The sequence below is a fragment of the Xiphophorus hellerii genome, chromosome 1, assembly GCF_003331165.1.
Source record: "Xiphophorus hellerii strain 12219 chromosome 1, Xiphophorus_hellerii-4.1, whole genome shotgun sequence".
Taxonomy (NCBI): Eukaryota; Metazoa; Chordata; class Actinopteri; order Cyprinodontiformes; family Poeciliidae; genus Xiphophorus; species Xiphophorus hellerii.
In genome coordinates, this window is record NC_045672.1 from 15,447,287 (window position 1) to 15,475,152 (window position 27,866).

The 27,866-nt window shown below is 37.7% G+C and overlaps 3 protein-coding genes across 13 annotated transcripts in view; 2 read left to right on the top strand and 1 right to left on the bottom strand.

Moving 5' to 3' along the window:
• Positions 1-5,702: 5,702 nt before the first annotated feature.
• Positions 5,703-13,577, bottom strand: idh3g (isocitrate dehydrogenase (NAD(+)) 3 non-catalytic subunit gamma). 2 transcript variants are annotated; one of them, XM_032573980.1, is made up of 13 exons: positions 13,470-13,577; positions 13,252-13,299; positions 12,969-12,980; positions 10,300-10,397; positions 10,099-10,214; positions 9,910-9,970; positions 9,656-9,788; positions 8,005-8,138; positions 7,810-7,912; positions 7,582-7,728; positions 7,355-7,449; positions 7,216-7,276; positions 5,703-6,464 (listed from the first exon to the last, which is right to left on the bottom strand). In XM_032573980.1, exons 1-13 carry the CDS (start codon positions 13,548-13,550, stop codon positions 6,363-6,365), a joined length of 1,191 nt encoding a protein of 396 aa, XP_032429871.1. In that variant the 5' UTR covers positions 13,551-13,577; the 3' UTR covers positions 5,703-6,362. The 2 variants fall into 2 exon arrangements, with proteins under 2 accessions (XP_032429871.1, XP_032429879.1); XM_032573988.1 differs by lacking the exon at positions 12,969-12,980 and having other exon boundaries at positions 6,355-6,464.
• Positions 13,578-13,763: 186 nt separating this feature from the next.
• On the top strand, positions 13,764-22,339 carry fam3a (FAM3 metabolism regulating signaling molecule A). Of its 4 annotated transcripts, none has more exons than XM_032574002.1 (10): positions 13,764-14,042; positions 16,386-16,417; positions 16,494-16,601; positions 16,942-16,986; positions 17,070-17,196; positions 18,295-18,353; positions 18,449-18,499; positions 18,604-18,688; positions 19,085-19,211; positions 21,349-22,339. In XM_032574002.1, exons 2-10 carry the CDS (start codon positions 16,405-16,407, stop codon positions 21,445-21,447), a joined length of 714 nt encoding a protein of 237 aa, XP_032429893.1. In that variant the 5' UTR covers positions 13,764-14,042; positions 16,386-16,404; the 3' UTR covers positions 21,448-22,339. The 4 variants fall into 4 exon arrangements, with proteins under 4 accessions (XP_032429893.1, XP_032429907.1, XP_032429900.1 ...); XM_032574016.1 differs by having other exon boundaries at positions 16,963-16,986; XM_032574009.1 differs by having other exon boundaries at positions 13,764-14,038.
• A 4,744-nt stretch (positions 22,340-27,083) lies between these two features.
• The window catches only part of wnk3 (WNK lysine deficient protein kinase 3), a 44,630-nt gene continuing 43,847 nt past the window's right edge, over positions 27,084-27,866 (top strand). For 3 of the 7 annotated variants that reach the window (XM_032573925.1, XM_032573949.1, XM_032573940.1), the window contains exon 1: positions 27,087-27,643. The gene's annotated coding sequence lies outside the window, so the exon portion shown is untranslated. Of the gene's footprint in view, positions 27,644-27,866 lie in introns of all 7 variants that reach the window. The other 4 variants (XR_004340734.1, XM_032573961.1, XM_032573931.1 and 1 more) reach the window with 3 other exon arrangements.

The following is a 27,866-nucleotide window of genomic DNA, read 5'->3' on the forward strand; positions in this document are numbered from 1 at the left end:
TTTTCGTTTTTCTGCAATTAATTGAAATTGTTGACTTTTTTTTTTTTCCCAGAAAGCAGATCATTTGCAGAACTTACCTTAAAATCATAAAGCTTTTGAATGCAACAAGCCTGCAATCTTGAAAATGTTTCAGTTGGAATGAGTGTGGTAATGATAATAATAGAAAATATTTAAGAAAAACTAAAAATGTGTGCATGGGGTATGTGCCAATAAGCCTGACTCAGTTCTGCCAGTCCTGTCAGGAGGAATGGGCCTAAGTCACAGCAAACTTGTGGAGGGAAATCCAATTTTACCAAATCTCCAGGAAATCTATGTAAACTTCTCTGTATGTAAAAATAATTCTCTAAAATAATTTTAAAAACTGCCCTGGGTATTCCTAACTGAATCAAAGCAAGATAAGTTTTGTCTGATTTAAAATTAGACAACCGTCTTCATTTCTTTTCATACACTCTGTGTAAATATGGTGTTATAAATGTAATTGTGAAAAGAAATATGGGGAAGTACAATGATTAAGTACATGGGGAGTATTTTTTTTAGAATTTCTGCATGAAATTAAATTGTGATCAAAACAGATTACGATTCAAATTATGTACAAGCCTTTTTGTTGTGATTTTCGGCCAGATGTGATTTTGTTGTGTTTTGCACCTCAATAACAGTGACAACAGGTGGGAGATAGTTGATGAGTCACAGGACATGCAGGAGATTGATTACATTATTTCTAATAGTCCTCTCTGGAAAAAACGGCCTTTACATTGTTAACCAAGCACATCTGATATACTGTATATATATATATATATATATATTTTAGTTGTAAACACAAAGTTGGAAAATGGAGGACTGCCAAGTTGACAAAGTGCCAAAATGCTACAAGTTCAAAAGAGTAGGACTTTCATGACATCAGGGCAGTGTAATGCAGGTTGTCATGAGTACAGCATGTTTGCTCCGATACGACTCCATTAAAACCCGCTGAACTCACAGTAATGGCACATGCAAAAACACATTTAATGGCCAGAGACCAAAAAAACAAAGAAAAAAAAAAGCAGGTAAGTAAAGCCAAGAAACGAGGAAGGTATTCAGCTGGAACAAATAGTGCATCAATATCCAATCAATCACTGTCTTTACTTCTCCTCTTTTGTTTCCTCTCCAGCCAGCATGTGGCCAGTTTGCCATAATGAACCAGATTGTTTTCTTCAGAATGAAGACAGCTCCTCTGCTTTTCATCATAAACATAGAACCAAACAGAAATAGCCCACAGTAAGTGCCAGAGGGAGGAAAAAGAAATAGTTTGCGAAGGGCTTCGGGAAAAGCGAGCGGGATCTTATTCAGACACAATGCAATAAAGTACCTGACACACATTCCCAATATTTAGCCTCTCTGAAGCGATGACAGGTCAGGATGCCGGGGGCAGAGGGGCATTTAAGGACCAGCTTGGTTAGCAGGTGAAAGAAGTGAGAGCATGGCTGCATGCAGATGTTTACCACATACCTGAGAGCGTGCCTAAACACCCGGCTGTGCCTGGAGCCTTGGATTACATCCCCGGGGATGAAACGGAGAGCGGTATGGATTTTCAAATCTTGTTTGCAAGATACAACGAAAGCAACGCGGTTGCGCAACAAAAGCATGTGAGCTTTTTGTTTTGACTACGAGCACAAAGAGAGGAGATCCCTGTTAAACACCGACTGATGCCAAAGTTGAAGGCTAAAGCTCCTTGTTGACCGATATATGTGGCAACACAGTTTTGTCGTGATTGGTGGCAGGTAAACAGGTTGAGGGTCTAAAAATAAGAGGTGAGTGAAGCAACCCAATCTGCAGCAGATGAGCCATTTTACAGTTGGCTTCCAATTTTTATTGGAATAAAAGACACAACAACCTCACAACGTGCTATTAATGCGCCTGGAAGTAAAATAACAGCTTAAAATGCAGGATTGGATGCAGGCCTTGATACAAAGGTACACTAGAAACCGATGAGAGTTTCTTAATGCTGAAAGGTTTTCCGTCAGCATATGCTTCCCCCAGTAAAAATGTACATAATGCACAAAGAAAAAGACATTCACATGCTTTGAGTTTTTCGCATTTTGTCATGACACAATCACACACCTTCAAATAAAATTATACACGGCTCGAAATAGTCTTACAAAAAAATAAAAATGAATAAAATCTGAATAGTTTGGTGTGTTTTCCTGTTCATCCCACTCTACTCCAATACCTCTAAATAAAAAGCAGCACAACCAATCAATGAGAAGTAACCTAACAGTCCACCTGTGTGTAATTCTGCTTCACAAAATAAAATCTCAATAAAATGCATTTAAGTTTGTGATTGTAGAGTTGCAAAATGTGGAAAAGTTAAAGGGCTGGGAATACTTTTCGTAAATCATTGTGAAACCACTGGATAAAATATGCTAAACAACATACTTTTCACAGCAGATACGCTTCCTTCACTCTTGTTTGCAAAATTATTTTCGGTTTCCTCCCCACATTAATTTTCCCCCTTTGCAAATATCACCACAAACCACCACAAACCCTTTTCAGTGCGTCTCTAGTTAGAGACGCTGCTGTCGAGGGAAACACTGGCAGCTACTGTGAACAGACAGGCATGAGTCGCGCTGGCAGCCCAATATAGCCACTCAGGATGGCACACGCAAGAAGAAATACCTGACTGCTCGTGTAACTTAATGTGGCTAAGGCATAGTGTTTCAGTGGAAGGACTGAAGGAGAGAGGAAAACAAAGCTGCTGACTGGTTACAGCTGTTCCTCACGATGGCTGATCAAAGGCAAGCTGATGGATGAAAATCCCCTGCAACTCAAACAGCACTATCAGGAGAGCGATACATCTTATACGCTTTTCCAAATTATATGCATTAGATCTTGGATCACATTGGTATAATAGCTTTTGAGTGTACACTCTTTTTAGGGGAGAAAAAAAAAGTTATTTTAAACTCCTGGGGCTCAGTGCCAAATCTTTGATTGAAGTTGGGTAAAATTTACATGTAAAGTTATTTAAACTAATGAGAAAGTTAGAAAAAAAAAAGTTAGAAATATTTTTGAAATTAAAACGACATAACTTTTACTCAACATCACATGTTTCTGCATTCAACTTGTCAAATTGTAATTCGGTGACTTCTAAATGCATCTGGCTGCAGTGGATTTTAGTTAATCGTATCAGAGAAAAGAGCTCTGAATAGAAACCCATTTAGTAAGCTTAGCAAATTTCTTTTTGTAAATACTTGAAAACCATTTGAAAAACATGTAAAATTAAATTATGATTTAATTTGTTTTCGTTTATCCCATAAAATCTCATTAAAATGTTCTGAACTTGAAGAAGTTCAGAAGGAAACTGAAAAAGCAGAACAGAAGAGTCACAAGACGCCAGACAGAAGCTGGATGTTTCATTTATCTTAAGATACAAACCAATAACACTTACAAAATTCAAAAGATCAAGTAATTTTACTTGTCTCAAACAGTTTACCGTTTATGTTGACTTATCTTAAAACCCCCCAACAGTCTTTGATATCAAGAGAACTGCCTGTTGGAGCACAATATTTTCTTGAATTAGAAAATAAAATAAAAGGAAAACAAAAGACTTAACTAAATTTTGTACAAAGTACTATTTATTGTCATCAGAAACATTTCAGACTGCTGAAAATGCTCAAACCCAGAAGAAAAAAAAAGTTGTTGATGTTTTAAAAGCCGCCCTTGCAGCACAAACCGCAGTGAAAGTTTAAACAAGGTTTTTGTGCAACTATTGAACGGCGACCCATGAAGGTCAAATGACCGGTGGTTTGTTGCAACATCTCTTTCTTTCTAAACCCATGTCCATCTGCCTCGGGGTTTGGCTCCAGCTGAGGCTCAGAGGGGACACAGCAGCAGCAGCAGCTCAGGGGGGGGGGAAACCAAAGTGGAGGAGGCCTGTCTTTCAGCAGTGATGGGAAGTGATGTGAACTATGCTGAGGTAAACAACCTGAGAGGACTACACTGATTGAAAAAAGCTGCTTTTGGAGCAGAAGAGCAAATGCAGAAAGTATAATAAAACAGGTTGACTGTAAGTGAAATAGAGTGGAACCATCCCAGAGCCAGTCGGCTGTCTCTGCAGAGTAAATAATTGACATATTTTTGAACGGACCACAACAGACAGACAACTGGCAAACGCCGAAGTACTCACCTGCAGCCATTTCCTCCGCACTTCTTCCACACACTGCAGGACCCGATTGTGTTGCTGATTCCCTCAGACAGCGCAATCTGAAGAAGAAAAGGCCTAATCTCTAAAAGAGTTCTCTGTGCCGTATGCAAATGTTCAAACAAAGGGAGAAGTTTGCAACTTTCCCACAAAAGCGGTCTGATGATGATAAATCGGTCAGCATCATTGCACTCAGATGTGCCCTCATGACCGAAGGTCTTATCACGGAAAGAGGTGGACCGTAATTATTTGTGCAGAACGTCACCGAGACGTCAGTCCTGATCAATGCGCCACTATCGCGTCTATTTGCTTGGCAATTTATCTCACTGTCTGTGTGGTCATAGCTCCGGATCCAACAAAAACCACTGGGCTTATTAGGAGTTATAACTAAAAATAAAATGTGGATAATTTTAGCAGAAGGTGTTGGAAGATGTCATCTTTTTCTATGTGTAAACTAGAGGAAAACTAAGTAACAGCTCTGGAGCAAAAGCTCGATTTTATAAACAAATTAACTTAAACAAAATTCTGCTTACCTTTGATTGTAGTGCAGTTAAATAATGCGGCAAAAATAATAAAACACTCTCCATTTAGTGTTTTGTTCTTAAATGTTAAACTTTTGCAACTGAGTCCTTTACACCAAAGCAGCTGCAGAAAGTTGCCACTTGTTGCCACCTAGTGATGAAATGTAAATCAGCAGACTCTCGTCCAACACTGCAGGTCAGATGGTAATGAAATGATGCATGAAATTTTAAAACAAGCAGCAGGATCAGTGAGCTTAGGAGAAATATCATCTGGAGAAAAGAGCAAAGTTTGAAGTAACATGATAAATCTTATAAAAATAAGCTGATTAATGGTCTAACTTAGAAATTAATAGCAGGGCTCTTTTTTTGCGAGGAATCTTGTTGCAGAGCTGCATCCACATTACGTTTCCAATAAACATCCTTCATTGGCCATCTAAAGTTAACGTACATTGCAAAAACAAATATGCTAATTAATTTTTTATGCGATTGATCAACAAAAATTGGGCACAGTAGAAAAGTGGAAAAAGAAACATGCAAGTTTTTTTGTAACATTAACAAATAATCAAGTAAATCTGGCATCAGTTCTCCAACTCATTTTTTTTCATTGCATGTGCAGATGAAGGTCAGACGTTTTGGAAATGTCTTCAGATACTAAATGTTTACTAATGCTAACATCTGAGACATTCGCAGAGCAGTTAAATGATACTGAGATTAAAGCACACATGCACTTGACTTTGTTTACATGTAGTATGGTGAGTCTGAATTCACACAACATTTTTTAAAGGGTTGTAAACAAAGAAATTCAAAGCAATTCCTCATTTTCCACTCCACACCACTATTATGTTCTACTTTGTGTTATTTTTCTCATAAAGTCCCATAAAATACAATTCACATTCTTTTTGGTAATTGACAAAAATGTGAACATATTGAGGTTATATTTTAGTGAGTCACTGTACTTCAACCTGCTTTGAATAATGCTTTATATTCAAACCTCTTTACAAAAGATGCATAGGAGATACATTTCTTTATTGATAGCACATTGTACAGTAACCATGACCCTCTGCTTTAAAGAAATTTTTCTGGTTAAACTCTGATCTAATTCATATTGTCAAATATCGCAAAAATACCAGCAGAAAAGTTAATCAGTCACAGCAGTTACTTGATCTACTCTGGTCTGTTCTGATATCACATATGGCTGAACAAGTTTTTTATTTAAATCACAGATTGCATTTCAATAGCAATCTGTTATAACAAAAAAAAGACTTTACATGATCATTTAGCATTTTAGTTCATTCCAGAAAAATAAATAACTCGTATTAGAAAGCAGTGAGAAGTCAAGGCAGCCAAATGATACAGACTTTAATATTACTGCCTCCGATACATAGTTGGTGTGAAACAGTAAAAAAAAAAAAAAGGAAAAAAAGGCCCCAATATGTTACAGTTATTTATGATGATGCACTGATAAAACATCTCAACAAAAAACTTCCAGGGAAAAAGAATACAGTAGTTTTTATTATCCAACAGGAGGGATACTGTATTTTTTTTTACTGGTAACCGTTTAGGGATTTGAACAGAAATGCTTGGATGTCCTGTGTTTCGTATTGTACAATCTGCTCGGATCCATACCCATGATTCCACACCGCTGAAGCAGTGTCGACAAAGATGCATTAGATGTCTGCAGTGAGCTGTCCTTTGCTCTGGATGATCCTCATGATGGATTGGACCACCTCAGATGTGGTGCCCTGACCCCCCAGATCCGCTGTGTGCAACTGCAACCACAAGAGCACTATGTAAGCAAATATCTAAGCTCCCATTAAAACAAAAACATATATGATTCTTGGAGATTTAAATAATTTTAGGTTTTTTTAATTGAGGATTCGAATTGTTCTGCAAAGGGAGCTCATATAACTCATGTCTTTGCTGCTCTTCACTGGTCACAAGTTCAGTTTAGATTACAGTTTAAATTTTTCTTTTTACTTTTAAGGCCCTGCATGATCAAGCCCCCAGTATACAGTACAGACCAAAAGTTTGGACACACCTTCTCATTGAATTCAATGAGAAAGTGTGTCCAAACGTTTGGTCTGTACTGTATATGTGACATGTTTAAGCCTCAGACTTTTGCCAGAGCTAGGAGGTCTGCTGATCAGAGGCTCTTGTTGGCTCCACATGCTCCATTTAAAACCCGTGGGGATTGGTAGTTTCAAGCTGTCGCTCGCTGATTGTGGGATTTTCTCCCATTGTTTTTACATTGCATCGATTCCATTGATCATTTTGAATAACCCATTTGTACAGAGAGGCTTTTAAGTTAATTTGATAATATGTTTTGTGTAATTTTCCTTTTTGAAGGACTTTGTTATTTTTTATCTGTGAAAGGTGCTATACAAACAAAATTGCGCTTTGTACTTTACTTTCACTTCTATCTCCAGGACTGAGGACTTATACAGCATAAAACTTCTTTTCATAAGAAAAGATGCAAACTCTACATCAGATTGAAAGCATGCTCGGCTTTAGTGGACTCACCCTAGTTTCATTCATTGTGGTGAGTACTGCATTCCTTATCAAGTTGGCATAGTTGTAAAGCCTGGAGAAACAGCAGAAAGTGTTATTAGCTTTATGTACTGGTAATGCTGTATCTTTTATCTATACAAGCAGAACGTACTTGAGGTGGTCCAGCATCATGCAACTAGCCAGCAGCATAGCAGTGGGGTTAGCAATGTTTTTCCCTGCAACACTTTTCCCTGTGTTCCTTGTAGCCTGAGATCCACAGCAGAGAGAGAAAGAAAGAGAAATTAACCTCTTAATAAAAATAAAAAAATGAAAAAATCACACATTTACATATTTTTAAAATGACAGACATAACTATGCTGCTAATTTAAAGTCACTTACCGTTTCAAACACGGCATAGTCCCGACCATAATTAGCGCCAGGCACAAGGCCAGGCCCTCCCACCAGGCCGGCGCACACGTTGCTGACAACGTTCCCATACAGATTAGGCATCACCATCACGTCAAACTGTTGGGGTTTGGACACAAGCTGGAAATGCAGAGGAAAAATATATATATATACTTTTTTTGAAAACTCCCACACTAAATCCAGACTCATTAAGATTTCCACCTGCATGGTGGTGTTATCCACAATCATGCTGTCAAAAGTGATGTCGGGGTATCCAGAGGCCACTTCCCTGCAGCACTGCAAAAACAAGCCGTCTCCAAGCTTCCTGTGGTGATGAACAAACCAATGGATATTCCAAAAATAAATAAAAAATAATAATAATGAAGGGTTGGACTATTTGGAGTAGAAGTCACTCACATGATATTGGCTTTATGCACTGCAGTGACCCTGCGACGACCTTTCTCCCGAGCCAGTTGAAACGCATACTCAGCAATCCGGAGGGAATTGCTCCTGGTGATGATCTTCAGACACTCCACTACCCCCGATACACTCTAAGACAAAAAAACAGATAAATTATCTTACAAATAACCACTACAGTTCTAATGATGTGTTCAAATGACACACAAGATGGTGATCTGAGGGAATTAATACAGTACAGGGTTTCCCCCAGTGTAATATAAGCTGGCGGCCCACCGTGCTTTACTAGCCCCTCCCCCCGCCAGGCTAAGCATTGCTTGTTTTTAGGAACATAATAATAATTTTAAAAAATTGCTTAATTTTTTATTTTGTTTCTTTTTAAACCAAGCTGGATTGAAAGCTTCTATGCTGCTCTGAGCTTTTCACTGGCGAAGCATATTTATTCCTAAAATATAAGTTTATAGAAGACAGTTTTATACTTTATGCATTTCATAGTACTGACTCTACAATGTGCTCTACGCATGTGCTGATATGCTGAAGATTTCTGGGAATTATTCATAATCCTCTTCTGATGTCAGTACAGCTTTATAGTGATAAGATTTTCCATGCGGTAAAGTCTAACGTTTAAATCACCACAAGCAGAGCAACTTTACTATGTTGATGTCTCAACAAACTTGTGTCATAGCAAACACCCCACCTCTTTTTAAACCTTCAAAACATGTTAAAGGTCTTTAATGACAGAACTCATACATTACACCAATCAAATCGACCAGACTGACAACGCTGCCTTTATTATCAGCAATAGTGCAGAGTAGAAAAGGGGAAAGAAGTTGCATAAACGAAGAACCTAGAAACATTAACATGCTCATATAAAGAGAACGCATTTAATTGAAAGTGGGGAAAAAATCACGGAAGCTAAATGGAAACGGGACTTTAGATTGAGACGGTGGTAATCCAACGTCCTCTTTCACCCTGAAAAATAATTTTTCCCACTTATTTCCAAGCGGAAATATGCGTATGTGTCATAAAAAGTCTTTTATGTTGCTACTGTAACGTGATGAACATTTCAGCTCTCTAATTTCCTTCCTCTCTCTATATTCTGAACTCTGATACTAATTCAAGTGGATATTTATTCCTGCTCATAGGGAGTCGTGCACCAGGGTTGTTCACAGAGGGGGATTGAACCGACTGAACCTTAAACTTGATCTGGCTGAAACAACAAATTAAATAAATAAAAATCAAACCATGAAAAAATGGAGTAAAGAGAAATCAAGAATAATTTAACTCGCAGTAGATTCTCCAAGTAAAAATCCAACACTGTTTTGTTCAACATATTATTGTCACTGATGAAGATTCTTTCATTACATGCGAGGTAATATAGAGGGTTCATCTTCTCATCACACCTAAATTAGATTTGACTAACAAACCCAATCTACTGCTTACTGAGACAGCTGCACCAGTTTAGACAGTTTAATGAAGTCAGTATTGATTCATGTCAGCAGCTGAGTTGAGCAAGCTGTTTCTGTATTTTTAAGCTTGCATAAACGGCAGCATTTACGTAAAAAAAGAAACACTATAAACAGTGGGAGGAAAAGTAAAAGTCCAACAAAGCAACAGCAGCAGAGCACTGATTTATTTTTCCCAGTCTGACCTCGTGCTCCAGACTGCTGTATTCTCCTTCTGTGTTCTCCCTGATGATCATGATGTCGATGTTCCTGTGCCGAGTTTGGACTCCAGGGAGGGACTGGCAGTGCATCACGTTGGCATACAGATCCAAGCTTGTGCTGTTGAAGGAGAAAAGTGATCGACCAAGCGCACACAGGGGACCAAATTAAGTTAGAAAGGTGAACCATCTGACAAAACAGGGCATTTATCAAGGGAGCTAAATATTTTATCTACACCTACCGTAGGAGATTATTTCTGGATTTCATAGATGGCGGCATGGTATGTTTGGTCTCTATGTTACCTAACAGGAGGGTTAGGTAATTCTGAAGTTAGACTGTAGTAATGTGGCGTTATGATGAGTAACATGTTACCCCCCACCCCTCACATTTTTATAGTCTGAATGGGACTAAAAGACGCAGTTTAGCTTACCTTTAAGAGCAACTCCATTTCGGCGGATGGCGGTAATGGCATTATCGATATCGTCCTCGGCCTCCAGTGCAGAGTTGACATGCACAACCTCAAAGTCCACAGGCACACAGCTGAACCTACAAGCATGATTACCAGTGATTAAGGGAGTCGTCATCTTTTTATAGTCGAGTCTAATCAGACTATAGCTCTGAGGGAACTAACCTGAAAACCTCTACAACATGACTCAGAAGCTCTGGACCGATTCCATCCCCGGGTATCAGGGTCACAGTGTGTCGACCTCCATACTTTGCAGGAGGGGGCTGCAATACCACCATGAAACCCCATATTAACTATTTTAACATAACAGGAACCCTGCTATTTTGCTAACTTGAATTAATAGGCTACAAAGGAGTTGCAAGGCTGTGCACTTAGTAATTTAGTTAATCAATAAAAATGAAGCAAACATTTATAAATGCCAAACATGTTTAAATTGTTAAATCATTTCCAAAGTGCTGGAAATGATTTAACTGTAATTTAACTTTTAATTTAAAATACAGTTTTTGTGCTGGGCTAAGTAGTCTGACGTTGGTTGAATGTTGAGTCTTAAGTATTAAATGTTGATTCTATTGGACAGGATGAAGAGCATCTGTCAACATCAACTTTCAAGTATAAAAGTATATTCTCAATTGGATTTAGGTCTGGACTTTGACTAGGACATTTTAAGGTGAATATATTTTGATCTAAACATTCCATCGTACCTCTAAGAGTATATTGACTTAGGAAAAAGGAGTCATGCCTTCATTTCTAGTCAATTTGATTGTTGCAATTAGCTGTTTGCTGGCAGTCCCTCAAACTTACCCAAAATGTTGTAGCGTTCAAACCAAAACTAAAAATTTGAGCATGTCAGTCCCATCTCTTAAAAGCTCTTCCCCGGATTCTAGTTATACAGAAAGTAGATTTTAAAATACGCCTGATTGTTTTTACAGCCTTAAATGGCCTGGTTCCTCCCTGTGTCTCTTCAGGTCTTACACCCAGAATCAACCCTAGACCAGATCTTGGTTCTTTTAGTCATTAAGGTGACGTCCTGTGAAATTCTCTCTCACAAGGTCTCAGATCCCAGTTTCTAAAGTGTTTAGCTTTGACAATAATGCATTTGGTTCTTGAACATTTTGTTCTGGTGAATGAACTATTTTCACTTCATTTATTTTTCTGTTTTTTAATGAGATCCTAATTTTGTCTGCTGTTTAAAATCTCTATGCATTTGTTTTTAATTAGTTTGAATTTTTATTTTTACATGTTCTTCCTAGCACACCTAGTCTACGATTGTTGTATGAAATGTGCTTTATAAATAAATTTGACCTGACCTAATTATGTTTATGGTTGTTGTCCTACAGGTTTGTGATAACCAGTTAAACCAGAGATCTTATGTCTTTCTGTCAAGAACACATTTATTTTTGTCACTTTTACAAAAAGGTCAGGAATGCGTGGTAATCCTGAAGTGAATGACAGCAGAATTACACTAGGCCTTTTGCCTGCTTCTGTGATTAATGCTGTCCTCGTCTTGCCAGTCAGCTTAGGTGGATGACTTTTCTTCATCTGATCCGATTGGATGTGAAGAACGGCAGAGCAAAATTCAGGATAATCCTGAAAGAAGACTTGCTGCTAACAACATGAGACTGGGTGGAGGCAGCAGGACAACAACCATAAACATAAAGCAAGAACTATAATGAAATGGTTTAGATCAAAACACATGACCTAATCAAAGTGTAGATCTAAATCCAACTGAAAATCTGTGGGAAGAAAAAAAAAGTTGCTGTTCATAGATTCTCAATCATTCCTCAAATTTGCCTTAGTTTGAGTTATAAGGCATTTAAAAAAAAGTGTTTTTCTAAAACTAATGACCCAGGCTGAATACATTCAAGTTAATCCTTACATATTTTTATTAGTAGTTTAAATTTTGTGGTTGTAAAGTTTTTCTCTGAGGGTTATATTTGGCTAGAAATTGTGGTCTAGATTTTATTATGATCTAAATGGTTTTTAGATAGTTTTGTCATGTTGGCCACGCATGACCACAAAAGAGATGTTTCATTTGCAACATAAATAACCACAAGTTTTATAAAAACTTGTGAAAATTTTATGAAATGTATTAAGGTATTTTATCTAGCTCAAAAAGATCAATTTACTACTGCTCACTATTGTGAACTGAGAACTTCAAGCAATCCTGACAAGTCGGTTGTGATGCAATCCAACAGTGAACTAAAACACCATAAAGGAAGCAATTGTTTACAATAAGATACAAAGGGAAAATAACAGTGTATTTTATTAAACTGTTAATGTCGGTGTAAAGTATTTTAATATCAATCTAGCACAACTGGAATAGCTATTAGAATAGTTGTGAATTATTTTTGAATATAAGTGCACATTTACTTAATTACTTGAACACCTTATGTGATACAAACTGATCATCTTCCATTTATTGCAAATGTTCTTAAATATACAGTACAGTTGCATGAAGAATGGAGAGACCTAAGCTCCCATTCCCCCCAAGGAGCACCATACAAACAAAATTATGAGAATTATTTTATACAGGAAGCAATTTAGAATCTGACTAAAAATTAAGGGAAAAAAAGATTATCCAGATTTATGCATCAAAGTATGTGGTCAACATGAAAGCACCTAGTAGATGTGTTTATAAACCAAGTGATGGACAGTTTTAATTTAATGCATTTAATGTATAGGAATAAAATGCCTTTGTGATTATTCAACGTAACTGGCTAGAAAAATCAGATGATCCCAGTCTCATAAATTGATGCATTCCTTCCAACAAACAAACAAAAGTCCAGTCATGCATTTTAACCCAAAGCACGCTAAATCAAAAGTCAGCTACTTACAATGTTGTCACTCTGTTGATAAAGAAGAAAGGTAAAAAAAGGGAGAAAAATAAATATCAGTTTGATTACAAAGTACAAGAACAGATTAAAACCCAAAAATGTGAGAAATGAACACAGGACATTTTTGACACTCCCATGATCCCACAGAAAGTGAAAATGCAGTATGGTTTATTGACAGAAATCAGAACCGTAGTGTTATTTTAGGCATTTTGTATTGTGTCGAGTAAAAAAAAAACAACTAAGATTTAATTCTGTTTTTGCCAGGACAGTCTCAGATACTCACAACATGAAGTGTTTTATTCCGGTGACTTGTCAAAGTTGTTCCAAATACCTGAAAAGTTTAACAATATGAGATTTTTGAGTGAACCCCAATAATACTCACAGGGTGGCACTGACGTTGTATTATTTGACCTTGTGTCTAGTAGGGAAATACGAGCCGAAACTGCAGCCTAATGATAAAATTACAGAATGATACAACAAATCAAGCTTGTTTCGTCTTACTTTAACCGTATTTCCCAAGTGTCGACCCCAGATAGGATTTATAATCCTGGAGACAGAGAGCACAGCACTGTGAGCAGCCATCTTGATTATGAGGAAGAAGCCGTCGCGTGCGAGTGCAAGTTTCTCGTGCGTTTTGTATATTCGCTCTTATTACTTTTTTTTTTATAAAAAAAAAACAAAATACATTTATTTCAACATTTTTAAAAACAGCTTGAAAATAAATAAAAGGCTAAATAAAAAGTAGATATAATGTAATGCCCACGTGAGCAGTTTTGCGCATGCTCAATGCGTACCGACTGGACTTGGACACATCCGGAAGTGATAACAGAATGAAATTGATTAGTTTTTCCTCGTTTTGCCAACTACGCTCATCATAAAGCGCAGACTGGGATTTTGCACTTCGGTTTCTTTTGTCTAGAATATGCCTGTTAAGCCGTCTCAATGAATAAACTGCGCAGAAAACATTGAAAGTCCGGCGCAAAGGGCAGTGGCCGATTAATTTGTGCGGCTACGTCCTGTCAAAGGAGACGAGCTTAAGTCAACGCTCGCTCACCAGAGGACTACATAAAGTAGGTAAGATTTGCTATTTTAATTTAAGCTATGAATACGAGAAACCAGGTATATGACTTACGAGTTCGTTTCTGGTTGTCTAGGATATATATTTCGACATATGTTATAGCAGACTTATTATAATTTCAGCAGCTGTATACCTTCACGCACACAAATACATATTCTAATGCCGTCAGAAAGTTACATGTAAAGAACTGAGAAGATAACTGAAAAGTCAGCTTATTTCATTCAGTTTACAAAGGTTAAAATCAAAATTTAGATTTACTACACATTAAAAATTTAATTTATGGTGTAAACATTCTTTTACACCATATTCATTGACACCATCTGTGAGGGGAGGGGTTATATATTTTGCTTAAATAATTTATTTATATGTAAAAAATACAGATTTATTTGAAGGTGAAGTCAGTGACTAGTCTTAACGTGCTCAAACTTTTCATGTAGGAATTTTGACTTCAACCCACCTTTTTGTTATTTCAACAGCAGTTATTTCAAGCTGACCATACCAGTTTTGGATTAAAACTCAGTCAGCATGAGTGAATTTGAAAAATTCTTTACGGAGGACTCTTGTTCTTAGAAAGTTTACAAACCACTCCTAGTTTGAGAAATCCAGCTGCTTTCAAACATCCTGACTTGCTTGAAACCAGTAGGACATGATTTAAAACTATCTTTCAGTCCTCAAGGCCCACCGTCCTTTGTGTTTTTGTTGTCTCTGCGTCGCCACGCCCGATGTAAATACTATGCATGGCATAAAGTGCTGCAGACAGCTGCCATCACCTATTTATTTAAGTCAGGTGTGTGACTTGAAACTGTGCAAATGCCAGCAGGGATATAAATACTTTATTTTAATGGGAGTAGTGGTGGTTAGAGTGTACTGGGAGGAAGGATCTCCATAGCGCTCCTTTGTTCATTAAGGATGCAGCAGTCTGTCACTAAAGGAGTTCTCTAGTTTAATAACATCTATCACAACTAAGCAGTGGAAAGTAATTTATGTTCAATCTACATAAAATACTTTGATATTCCATTTTAGTTGGCTATGAGTCACACAAAGGTGATAATACTGATCACCTTCTGATGAATTTGCCCACAAACTATGCAAAATTAAAAACTCTATGTTATAAACTTCAGACTTCAAAAATCTGCAGATTTTTTATATACAAAAAGCTGAACTAAATCTTAAGCTGATTTTGTTTTTTCAAACAAGATGTAATTGTTTATCAAGTGTGTTTTAGAAAAAAATGTGTTTCAACAAGCCTGACACTTTTTAAAGCATTAACCGTGACATTTTGTAATCATTTGAATATGATTATTAATCAAACAAGTAAATCAAACAAAGGAATCATTCATAATCATTCAGACAAACATTCTTGACTAAGGGGTGCATACATTTGTAAGAGTAAGACAATACTGAATTTTTAAGGACCCACATTCTTTCCTCTTGACATACATTGCAGATTTATGTACATTTGTAATACCCAAAGCAATGCTAAAAAAACAGCCATTTTTCTCTTGATCAACTGATAAAATACTTTACAACACTACAGTTACAGTCAAAATTCTTCATACCCTTGTAGATTCAAATTTAAGCAAATTTCTCTATTTACAAAATACCAGTGAGAACTTATAAAAAGTTGCTCAGCAGTTGTAAGGAGGTTTTGATTGCTTTAATGCAAGTAAAGCTTTTTCCTGTATTATGAAGAATAGAAATTATTTTTAAGAAATATTTTTGTAAGTGTAGTGATTGGGAAAATTAAAATTAGCTATGTGTTGTAGAAAATGCAGTAAGAATATACATAAACGTTAGAAGACCTGTTGAAATGGATGACAACGACCATCAGAGGAGGAGCAAATCCAGCAACGCAGACTTCAGAAAGAAGATATTTTGGAAGGAACCCTCAAATGTTTTGCACCTGAAAGAAAAGCAGATTTCAGCAATCATACAGATACAAATCAACAGTTGACAGAACAGTTAAGTTATAAAAATTAAACACAGGTGAACTACACAACCTTTAACTATGAGAACAGTTAAAAACATATACAGAACATGGCAAAATGCACATGAAACTCTGTATATAATTACTTTTTAATACTTGTAAAGAAAATGCAAAGTTGACTACTACTGGTTGCCAACCAGTCTACAGTAAGCATTGTTATGGTAACTACCAACTGTCAATTGTAGCATCAACTTATATAGTAATAAAAGTCAGGAGAAAATAACTTTTTGACTAAAAAATGAATTTGAAGAAACCAATTTTGATTTACAATATGGTTAAAGTTGAACCCTATTACATATATTAAACTCCTTCAACGTGTCTGACGCTAACCTCTTGTTTGGCTTGTCCACAGGTCTATGAGACGGTGAATCATGAGACTGACAGGTGAGTTTTAAGTGAACAGAGAGTATTGTCTGAAGTGTCTTTTGCCTGAGCTTGTATGTTGTGATTCTGTTAACAGCCCCCCTGCGAGGTGTGATGGTTGTGCTCCTGGTGGGCTTCACCTGGCTGCTCGCAAGCGCATTATTTGGAGGAGACAGCAGTTTATCTGTGCGAAACATCTTCACTGGTAAAATGAGTAGTCTTCACTTATTTTGTAGGTTTAAGCAGAAATATCAAAGAAAACTTTCAGACTTTTATAAATGTTTTTGTGTTAGATCTCAAGATTTTTTCAAGATTTAAGTTTCTTGTGGTTTTGTGTTTCTGATTAAACAGAAAAGCCAAGCTGAAAGCATCATAATGGGTTTTATCTTTGGGTGAAATTTTAGTCATTAAAGATAAACTCAGAAAAAAAAAATAAATAGATTAATCGGCTTCTCTGATGAACATTAGATGTACATGAAGAATCAGGTTTACTGCGTAGCAAAATCAAATCAAGTGTTTTATTTTTTTATATTTATTTTAATCAGAAAACCTGTTAATATTTTCAGGCACAAAAGAAGAGCCAACCCAATGTAAGTGTGAAAGACAAAGTACGCACCAATGCTCTGTTAGTTTGTGATTTAACTATTATTGACTCATATATCATCTATTTTAGCTGAACCGCGTCCTCGGAAGTACAAATGTGGACTTTCAGCACCCTGTCCTCCAAAGCATTTGGCTTTCCGTCTGGTGTCTGGAGCTGCAAACGTCATTGGCCCAAAAATTTGCTTGGAGGATAAGATGTGAGATTTGACACTGTGAATTTCTCTTCTCCTCGTTTACATCTTTATCTCCCCTGCTGTCCCCTTTTTATTCATTCCGTTTCACTCTGTTGTGTTTTTCTTTTCCCCTTCTTCTTTGCTTTCCTAACAAGGCCTCCAAGTATCTCTGGGGAGCTTGATGCAAGTATTGTCTTAGTCTGGTGGTGCTTTATTTTTTGTCTCGTTAGGCCTTTCCTTTGCGCTGCTGCCTTGTTAGTGTGCAATGTAGTGTAAATACGTGCAGAAATGTGCCTTAGCAGTGCCCTACTAAAGTACTGATACTTAGATGTTTTCATATTTTCCCACATTTGAACATTAACTTTAGTGTATTTTGTTGTGATATCAAGTGACAGACCCACACAGAGTGGAAGGAAAGTTTGAAATGATTTCCAAAATGTGGTTACAAATAGGAAGCTCACCCTTCTGATGCTTGGACAACCCTGATGCAAACTGTTTCATTGTAGCTGTGGCTGCATGTTTGGAGTTGTTGTCCTGCTGCCTGTTTTAAAATCTCTAACAGACTTTCATCCAGGATTATCAAACATTTAGCTCCCTTCATACTTGAATGAACTCTGGACAACTTCCCTGTCCTTCCTTATCTGAACTACCCCTAAGTAGGTTTTCATTTGTGCAGTACTTAATGTATTTTTGGTGATAGACTAAACAGTATTGTGTGTTTTATAACCTAACTCTGCTTTAAACTGCTTCAGACTCTAACCTGTCTGCTGTGTTCCTTGGTTTTCACGATGCTGTTTGTTCACTCTTGTTCACCAACAAACCTCTGAGGCCTTCATAGAACTGCTGGATTCATAATCAGATTATATTACACACATGTAGACTTAATACATAGATTAGCTGACTTCTGAAAGCAGTGGACTGAATTTTATTTAGGGGATTCAATGTCACATATATACTCACATTTATGCTGAAATTCTTGTTTTTCTATCACTTATATTTCTAAGAAAAATGTGTCTAGGTTTTACACTATATTGTGACACAATGTGTAAAAGTTCAAGGAAGAGAAACACTTCTGCTATGCACTGTAAGTGTATGTTAAAGACTTGTGTCTCTGTCTCTTAGGTTAATGAGCAGTGTGAAGAACAACGTTGGTAGAGGACTTAATATAGCTTTGGTGAATGGTGAGAGACTCATCTTCAACTTATGATAAACAGTGTTATATTTATTTTTACTATTGATTGCAGTAAAGTTTTAACACTTGGTTTCTTTGGTTTAGGGGTGACAGGTGAACTATTGGAGACCAGAGCCTTTGATATGTGGGCAGGAGGTAATGAAATCCAGCAGGAAATTGTGCTTAATCTGTATTCCAGTCCTAGTGGCACACAAGACGGATGAAGTGAAACTCAAAGTTTAACTAATGCTTCTTTTCAGATGTGTCCGACTTATTGAAGTTTCTGCGGCCCCTTCATGAAGGAACACTTGTGTTTGTTGCTTCCTTTGATGATGCTGCTACAAAGTAAGAATCAAGGATGTGTGATTAGTTTAGTATGAGAACTCTGCGTATTCATTTATTTGTTGTCCCCCAAAAATGTAAGTTTTATGTAGAACATGTTGCTCCAACTTCTAATTGATAGAACTGGATGAGTAGCCAGTTTTGCATTTTGTTGGTTGCAAAATACAAAATAGTGACCAACAATGATGCATTTTTATTGTAAATGATGTTGCTTCATTTGTAATAATCTTGTTCAACTGATTCACATACTTGGTATTTCTAGTGCAAAAGAAGGAAAAAAACATCAGTGCATGAGCTGTAAAACATCAAAATATTTAAATGGTGTGTCAGCCTTTGTACTAGTTTACATGTCATACTGTTCTCTAACAATTGTTTTGTTTTTTTTGTTTGTTTTGGCAGACTTAATGATGAGTCTAGACGTTTGTTTGAGGAGCTCGGTAGTACAGCTGTGAAGGAGCTGGCCTTCAGAGACAGCTGGGTGTTTGTTGGAGCCAAGGGCATCGAGAACAAGAGTCCCTTCGAGCAGGTATGAGCCGACTCCTGTGCTCCATCTGTGTGCTACATTTGTCAATAGCTTTACTTCATGGGACAAATTATTTTAATGATTTTGGTTAATTTTGGCCTAATTTAGTTTGTAATTCATCGTCTATTGTGGCTTTAGTCTTTAGTTGTGTCTGGCTGATTTCATCTCCAAGGCAGAGGTTGTATTAAAAAAGCCTATAAAGTAACCATTAAGAAGTTTAATTATTCTCATTTTAGGTGGAAATAAAATACTTTACTCTCACTGAAATCGCTATTAAACCTTCATCGTTAAAAAAAAATTAGGTGCACAAGTTTGAATTGTGAATTATTATTCGCTGTTATTTATACATATAATCTTTGGGTAAATGTCATGTAGCTAGCTACAAAAAACCAATACAACTTTCATAACCATGAACAATCTTTCAACGTAGTTCTGAATATTTGACCACTCTTCTTATCAGAAATGGCAGAGTTGATTTAAATGCATCGTCTTCCTGGCACAGATCAGGCTTTTAAGCATACTCTATACATTTTAAATAGACCTCAGGCGGGAGCCGTTCTAGAAGTTTTCTATTGTGTTATCCATACCAAGATCAGTTCTGATGTTTGGGATCATTGTCCTGTTGGAACACACAGTCGTGTTCGTTTTGGATCTGGTCTGCTCTGCATCCCCAGAACCAGAACCAAACATGGAGTAGCAGCATTCAGCTTCTATGCACCACAAATCTGGAACAAACTTCCAGAAAACAGCCGAAACACTTTCCTTTAAATCAAGACTAAAAACTCACCTATTCAGAACTGCTTTTAAGCCATAACAAATGAAACATTGACCAACATATTTGATGTGTATGATTTTGCTGATGACACTCATCAAAACGTCTGTTCAATTATTGGCAGTATGGTGTTTTCTTGTAATTTTCTGTTTTATTATGTAAAGCACCTTAAACCTGGAAGCCTTGCTGTTGAAATGTGCTAATGTGCTTACAAAAAAATTTGAATGACTGAACGTGATTGATGAAGTAGCCGTACTCCTTCTGGAGAGTGCCTTATGGTCAGAGGAGCCAAAGTTTGAGCTATTTGGACAAAGTTGCCATAAAATATGTTTGGAAGAATCGAGGCGATGCCTCAGACCTAAACATCTTTCAAACTATTGAGCACGGTGATGGTGGTATGATACTGAGGATCTGTTTTGAAGCCGTTGGTACTGCTGCTTCACACAAAGTGGAAAAACAATAAAGGAGGGTAACTTTTTCAAATTAACCTGAAACCAATTCCTAGATAGTTAGAGACAGTGGAACCAAACACATATCAAAACTGCTTTTGGAAGCTAACATTAAGCCTTTGGATTGACTCTACCCTACCTCAATCTCTTTTTTTAAATGTATGGACTGTGCTGAAAAGCCTGCTCCTCCCCGGAAACCAACCAATTTAAATACGTTCAACTATTTCTGAACATACAGTATGTCAAACAACAAGACAGAATAATCCCATAACCATGTTTTCAAAAATTATATGGTGTCTCTGCAGCTTTATCCAAATGCATTTATTTATCTAAACATATATTTAGATTCCTTTTCTGTGTGGATTAGAAAAAAAAAACACAATTTAAACACAGTTGTTTTTAGTTTTGTTTTTAACCATCATTGAAGTTTTGTCATCATATCGGCCTGAAAAAAAATTGCTTGGCTATGCTGTTAAAAAGACCAACATTAGTAAGATTTTCATTAGTACAGCTAAGCTTCTCAGCAGCACAATAAAAGCGTTGTTGGAAGTTTAAATGATTAATGTAGAAGCAGTGAAATTGTTTGCTGTGAAACCATTAGCCAGCTCTGAAATGAAACTGTGTTGATACTGAAGTATTAGTTTCATTAAAGACTGAAAAATATTAAAGACAGCAGAGAGCATCTGCAGCTGATGTGATGATTATTTGCTGTCAAAGCTTATCTCAATTTTGCAGTCATATTGCATAAGATCTCACTTAAAATATTAACATGGATAAATTACTACAAAACCGCTGAGTTACATATAACTTAGGAGGCTCATTTGGGTTCAGCAAAATAGAAACCATTAGGCTATAGCTTCTGCTGTTAGGGTCTGAAATGCTGACATCAGTTCTGTTTGGCTGTTTGTGTTTCCAATAGCGTATGAAGAACAGTAAGAGCAGCAACAAGTATGAAGGCTGGCCCGAGTCCCTGGAGATGGACGGTTGTATTCCCCTGCGGCCGCCACTTGAAGGTTAATTCTGCTTCAGATAGTCTCTCAGACGTCACAGCGACGTCTGAAGTCTCAGCAGGGAAACAAAGTGACTGCAGAAGGCCTACAAGCTTCTGAATACCTGAAGCTCTTCACAGGATACACAAGTAATATTTTCTTTTGTCCTGCTTTGGAAAAAGGAATAAACTGAATGTACAGATTATTTTTAAGCTGGAACCAGTTTGTACAGGATTTCAGACTAAGCTTTCTAAGCTGCTTTTTAGCTGAGGAAATGTTCTAGAAACAATGAAAATTATATCAAGGTAAGCAAATCTTGATATAATTGTTTGCTGGCCAAAGTGTAAATTTGATGAGCGAATATAGCTTGATTGAAATTTTTAAACCTCTTTATATATATATATATGTATACTGTGACGGGGTTCTATTATAGCTTAGTCAAACATAATGACTGGCCAAGGTTGGACATCATTTTAGAGAAATTTATTAAGCTTGCACAAAGATGGCAGGTGCAGAACACACACAAAGGATATCCAGAGCAGGTTAAAAATCAAACAAACAGCAGTACCTTCACTGCAACAGTCCATCACCTCCAGCGTGACTTCTTAAGGAGTCTAACCACAGACTGCCTTCTTGTGGAGCAGAGCCCTGCTTTTAAAGCCACAGGCTCTGCCCACAGACTATCCAAACAAGCAAAAATACTAAGCAACTCTTAAACTGTAAGAGTTTATTTTGTAAACTCTTAAAGTATACAAAATAATAATAATAAAATAAATAAAGTAAACAAAAATACAATACTCAATTTAATAGACAACACTCAGTGCGCTCTGATGACATCACTATATCATGTGACTCCCTCCTGGTACGCCACAATCCGGAAACACCCTACTTGAAAACAGAACCGGGAAAACGTTTAATGCTGAAAACAGGTTAGGATGAATGTTTAAGTAGGAACACCGCGTGTGCACCCACGATGAACCGCGCCAGTTTAAGCTGCAACAAAAAGTAAGTTAGTTTGTGTGTATGTGTGCGCGCATGCTGACACGGACTCTAATTAAGTCCCAGCTCGTGACGGCTCCTCTGTCACACCACCCCTCTCCTCTCCAAGGTTGGCGAATTCGGCAACCTAGAAAGAAAGTCTGCCACTTTATTAAGTCTGCCACTCCTATGGCAGATGGTACATTTGTAAGGTTGCAAGGGCAAATACCACCTAGTTAGACGATGGTTGCTGTCCTTCATGGTGTTGATCCAGGTCAGGGCACGATGGTCTGTCTCCAAATCAAATTCTCTGCCCAGCAGATAATACTTGAGACTTTCCAGAGCCCATTTAATGTCCAGGCCTTCTTTTTCCACCACAGAATACCTCACCTCACAAGGTAGCAGCTTGCTGCTCAGGTAGAGTATGGGTTGCTCCTCCCCAGGATCTCCTTGAGCCAGGACAGCTCCTAGGCCAACTGTGGATGCATCTACTTGGACCAGAAGTTTCTTACTGAAATCAGGACTTCGGAGGACGGGAGATGAACATAGATGATCTTTCCGAGTGTTAAAAGAAGCTTCGCACTCCTTGGTCCACACGACAGGATTCTTCTAGTCTTTAGCTGTCAAACTGGTGAGTGGAGAAGCAAGTGTAGCAAAATGAGGCACAAACCTTCAATACCAACCAGCTAGTCCCAGGAATGACCACACTTCCTTCTTGGTTCGAGGATGAGGGCACTTTTGGATCGCTTCAATTTTGTCCATCTGTGGTCGCACCTCTCTTCTCCCCAGCTGGCAACCCAGGTATCTGGTCTGCTGTTGTGCCCAAACACACTTTGATATGTTAAGTGTCAGTCCTGCTCCTCCAATCTTTTCCAACACTCTTGCTAGATGTGAGACATGCTCCTCCCAGCTATTGCTGTAAATGATTACATCATCTAGACAAGCAGCGCTGTAGTCTTCACTTCCTCGCAGTACTTTGTCCATAAGCCGCTGGAAGGTGGCTGGAGCACCATGCAGACCAAATGGCATAACAGTAAACTGGAAAAGATCAGAAGGGGTACGAAATGCTGTGTATTGTCTGCTTGAAGGCTCCAATGGAACCTGCCAGTACCCTTTACACAGGTCATGGGTGGTAATGAACTTGGCTTTTCCAATCCTTTCCAGCAGCTCATCCACCCTGGGCATGGGATAGGCATCAAACTCCGAAACTGCATTAAGCTTTCTGAAATCAATACAAATCCTCAGTGAGCCATCTTTCTTACATTGCTGGTCCAGCAGCAGATCGTCCAGCTCCTGCTGCAGACGGGTCTTTGTCTTGTCCAGTTTGTCGTAGGTGGACGTCTTCTCCTCCAGCTGCTGAACGATGTTGTCCATCTCCCTCTGGAGCTTCTTGCGACTTTCCTCAGCTCCCTCCAGCGAAACGGCCTCTTGTTTCACCTTCTTCTTCACCTCAACCAGCTGAGTCTGCAGAGAGGCAACCTGCCTCTCCATGTTCTTCTTGCTCTCCTCCTGTTTCTCCAGGATCTCCCGCAGGTTATGCTGCTCGTCCTCCATCTGCTTCAGGCGGGAGGTGAGGGAGAGTTTCTGTCAAGTTTCCTCTTGGAGAAGCTCCTGAGTGTCCTGCAGCTGAGACTCCACTGTAGAAAGGTCCTTGCTGGATTTGATGTTTTTGCCCTCAGCTGCACTCAGAAGCTCGTTGACGCTGTCCAGCTCATGCTGCATCTTGGTCATCTTGTCAGCGAGCTCCTGCCTCCGTGGCTCACTTTCTCCAAATTTGATCTGCAGCTCCTGGACCTGCGCCTCGGCCTTCTTGCGTCGGTGTTCAGAGTCGCCTTTGCTTTGGGTCAGATTCTTCATATATATAGATATATCTAGATATATATATCTATATATATAGATATATCTATATCTATATATAGATATAGATATATCTATATATATCAATATCAGTGACTTGCGGTGAGGTGCAAAGTTGGTGAGGCACTGACTTAATCATAATCAGATATACAAATGTTGACCACCTGCATGTTATTGTTTACATAAGGAAATTTTGCGCATGCTGACAACGCTGGAAGGCAAAAAGACAATTCTTTTACATGCCATCCATAGCCGCGCTGCCGCGGTAGAATAATTCCGTTAACTCAATGAAACTTGGAAATGTAGGTATTATTAATTTCGTGCTATGCTCCACAGCAAAGGGAAAAACCTTTGAGGTACAACTCAAAACCACATCTTTCTCGCTCTCTGCATTGGCCAGGCTACATACAAACTCGTTGCCATAGCAACTGACAACAAAGCCCCTAAAGAAACAGAAATATTTCCCACACAAAGAGCAGAACATTCAATCTGTTGCAGTAGTATGGGTTTAGACTTAATGTTTATTTTGAGATTAGTAATAAGTGATTGCTGTGGTAAGAGGAGAAACCTATAAATATTTTACTGCACTTGACTGTATGGCTAGCTCGCCATTACTGTCTCTTACTCTGCAGTTGTGGAGTCACAATGTCTGGGATCATGAGCGCCCCCTGCCATGAGGCAAGAAAACTGCTTGAATCTGTTATCTGCCATTTATGATCGCTCCTCAGCACACGAAACACGTCACACACACAGTTGGTGACAAAAAGCACTGTACATTATATACATAAACTAAATTATTGAAAATCAGTTCATACATTAAAAGTTTTTTCTCTATTTTATTGGCGACGTACAGACAGGAGGAGCATGCTCCCATAGAATGGCAGTTAGCAAGAGGTTGAGAGGAAGCTGTGGTTCCGAGCATTTGAATGGGAAAATGCGAAAATTCAGCGATTTTGAAGAAAAAAACAATCAAAATTGATTAAGATAAATAAATAAATACTTTAAAGTACAAACCACAGGGTGAAAATAGAAAATAAATTATTTTATCATTATATTTTTCCATTATGACAGGTGAGGCTCTGCTCACTTACTTCCCCTGACCTATATATATATATATATATATATATATATATATATATATATATATATTAATTTCCTGTAGAGTGTGTATTCTAAGTTTGAGTAACAGAACTCAATTAAATATTTGCACATTGTGATAAAAAAAAAAGGATCTCATTCCTAATCAACATATCAGAAACAACCTGGAAGTACTCTGTCATTATCATGGGCTCTGTGGATAGATTTAATGCTTGCATACTTAAATACAGTATCATAAATGTAATTCAAACTCTACTAAAGCTGTTCTGCCTAGCATTAACTGCCATAATGTCCATAGAACTTGATGCACCAGATGTTGCCTACATATTTACAGATTCCTTTGGCCTTAAAAGATACGTAAACAGAGTAAAACTATTTATCTTAAATTTTTCTACGCCAAAAACAAGTTACAATTTAAGTTTGCCATGAATAGTTTTGCAGTCTCAGGTCCAGAAGCAATTTTCCACTGAGTTATTTTCAAGCTTTTGCATGTGGTCGAGTGTTTTTTGTTTGATGTTTTTTTTTTCTGAAATGAATGTATTCACTTGGCCTATTTCAAGCCTGCTAGGAAAAAAAATGTGAATAATACACTATTTAACGTTTTGACTTCAAGTACATTTTGAAACACTTGATTATGTTAATTTTGTGTAAATATAATTTTCTAAGAACAGTAAAGTCTGTTACATTGTGACATCAATAATGAAGAATAAAGAAAACAAACCCATATTTGTCTTTTTTTTATGTCCTTCAATCGGGATCAGGTCCTCTAGGGGGCGACAAAGTTTCATATCTGATGGAGGTTATTCAGTTCATTCTGCTCCAGGCATTTGCTTTTTCTAAGCATATGTTTTCATGGTTATGAAGGCTATGAAGTGAATCTGCAATATTTTTGAATTGAAAGTAACTACACTAAATATCCTAGAATCATGACATAATGAACACAATAAGTTACATTGTGCTTCAATGTGATATGGCATATGATGTTAGTAAAAGTGTGATGTAATAGTTTAATTCAGCTATTTCAGAACAGATGGCTGGAGCACAAAGTTTGAAGAGGAGCTATGCTATATGTTGAAGTTATCTTTGACGCCCATGTACTTGTGTATATTTTTATATAACTTTTTAACTAGACATCCTACTTTTATTTAGCTTTTTTTAATGATTGCAATGGGTTTTAATTGATATTGTACCTCCAAAAGGTGCAACAAGTTTTTGATTTAACTAAAACATAAATAATATACTGTACGAACACACATACGGTTGCGCTGGACACAATCTGCCCAGACTTCTACATTCACATGGAAGATGCAGAATTCTGTTTTCAAAAATCAGCCGCCATAGAGTTTCTTCCTCCATCCTTTCACTTTGATGAATGCCTAAGATAATACTCAGCTATTATATATGAAGACAAAAATGGACATAGGCTATTTGCACCACTCCAACTTTCTAATTAGTCTTCCTTTGTAAAACAAAAGTGTGTGAATCCAAATTAAAATCTCTTATGTGCAAAAACGTCTGATTCAGCTTAAACCTCTTGATAAATTACTGAAATTTCCCCCCCAATATAAGTGAAGTATTTTAACACTGTACAAGTGTTCTTTCTCTACTCAAAATTGTGACCAAGAAATTGCAAAAACCTCGAACAGATCATAAACAGGTGCCGCACCGCCCTCTCGTGGCGAGAGCAGCTAACTGTCACTTCTAGAGTCCTTATGTTGTTGATGATGATGATGATGATGATGATGATGATCCCCGTGGCAGCGCGCTCTCTGCCAGTACGCACGCGAACCTGCTGCTAACCATTAGGAGTCCTCTTTCAGCGATGCACACAAGTTACTGAAATTTTACGGATTACCGTCACTGGCCGACTGCAGACTGCTCGCAGCCGACCAACCGAGCCGCTAGTGGAAGAGAAAATGAGAGAACCGACGTCAAGCATAGTCTGAACTGGAACACGTCCGCCGGCTGCTCGCCCGCTGCCTCGCTGTCACACACGGACACCGAATCCCGACGGCTCCGGTGGTGGTGGGGGGGATTTTCCAGCCGTCATCACCGCGACCGGCCGGTAAAATGTTAGGCTTGGAGCAAACAGAACCCCGATTTTTTTCTTAAATTGTGTTTTTTTCCAATAGGTGTAGATATTTTTTATATGAGAGTGTGATGTAAATTTGGCTTAGGTAATCCGGACATTTGTAAATAGGCAATAAAAATCCCGTTTACAGTCAGTATATTTAAGCTACCCTTTTTTAATTAAATCAACGCAGGACTGATGAGGTATGACGTTACATTCAGGTAAGTGATATATATATATATTTTTTTTTATTACACTACAAACATTTGTCATAATTAGAGTGTTATGTCATATAGTCCTGTGTGATTTGGGAACGGGGATTAAACTTGTCATGTATTGTGTTTTCCTACTAATTATAGAAAATGTTTAGTGTATAAACACTGTAGTGTAGAGCAAACCGTGCTGTAGGAGACGGGCCCTCTTAATAAACCCGGAGCTGGCCCA

Bases quoted from the DNA above. Each gene is read 5' to 3' on its own strand.
- fam3a (XM_032574002.1), top strand. The intron at 18,354-18,448 runs GTGAGAGACTCA...TCTTTGGTTTAG, and splicing joins TAATATAGCTTTGGTGAATG to GGGTGACAGGTGAACTATTG. The intron at 18,500-18,603 runs GTAATGAAATCC...GCTTCTTTTCAG, and splicing joins CTTTGATATGTGGGCAGGAG to ATGTGTCCGACTTATTGAAG.
- idh3g (XM_032573980.1), bottom strand. From the start codon at position 13,550: ATGGCTGCTCACAGTGCTGTGCTCTCTGTCTCCAGGATTATAAATCCT. The intron at 10,215-10,299 runs GTTAGTTCCCTC...TCATGCTTGTAG, and splicing joins CATGTTGTAGAGGTTTTCAG to GTTCAGCTGTGTGCCTGTGG. The intron at 9,789-9,909 runs GTAGGTGTAGAT...CTCCTTCAACAG, and splicing joins TCCAGAAATAATCTCCTACG to CACAAGCTTGGATCTGTATG.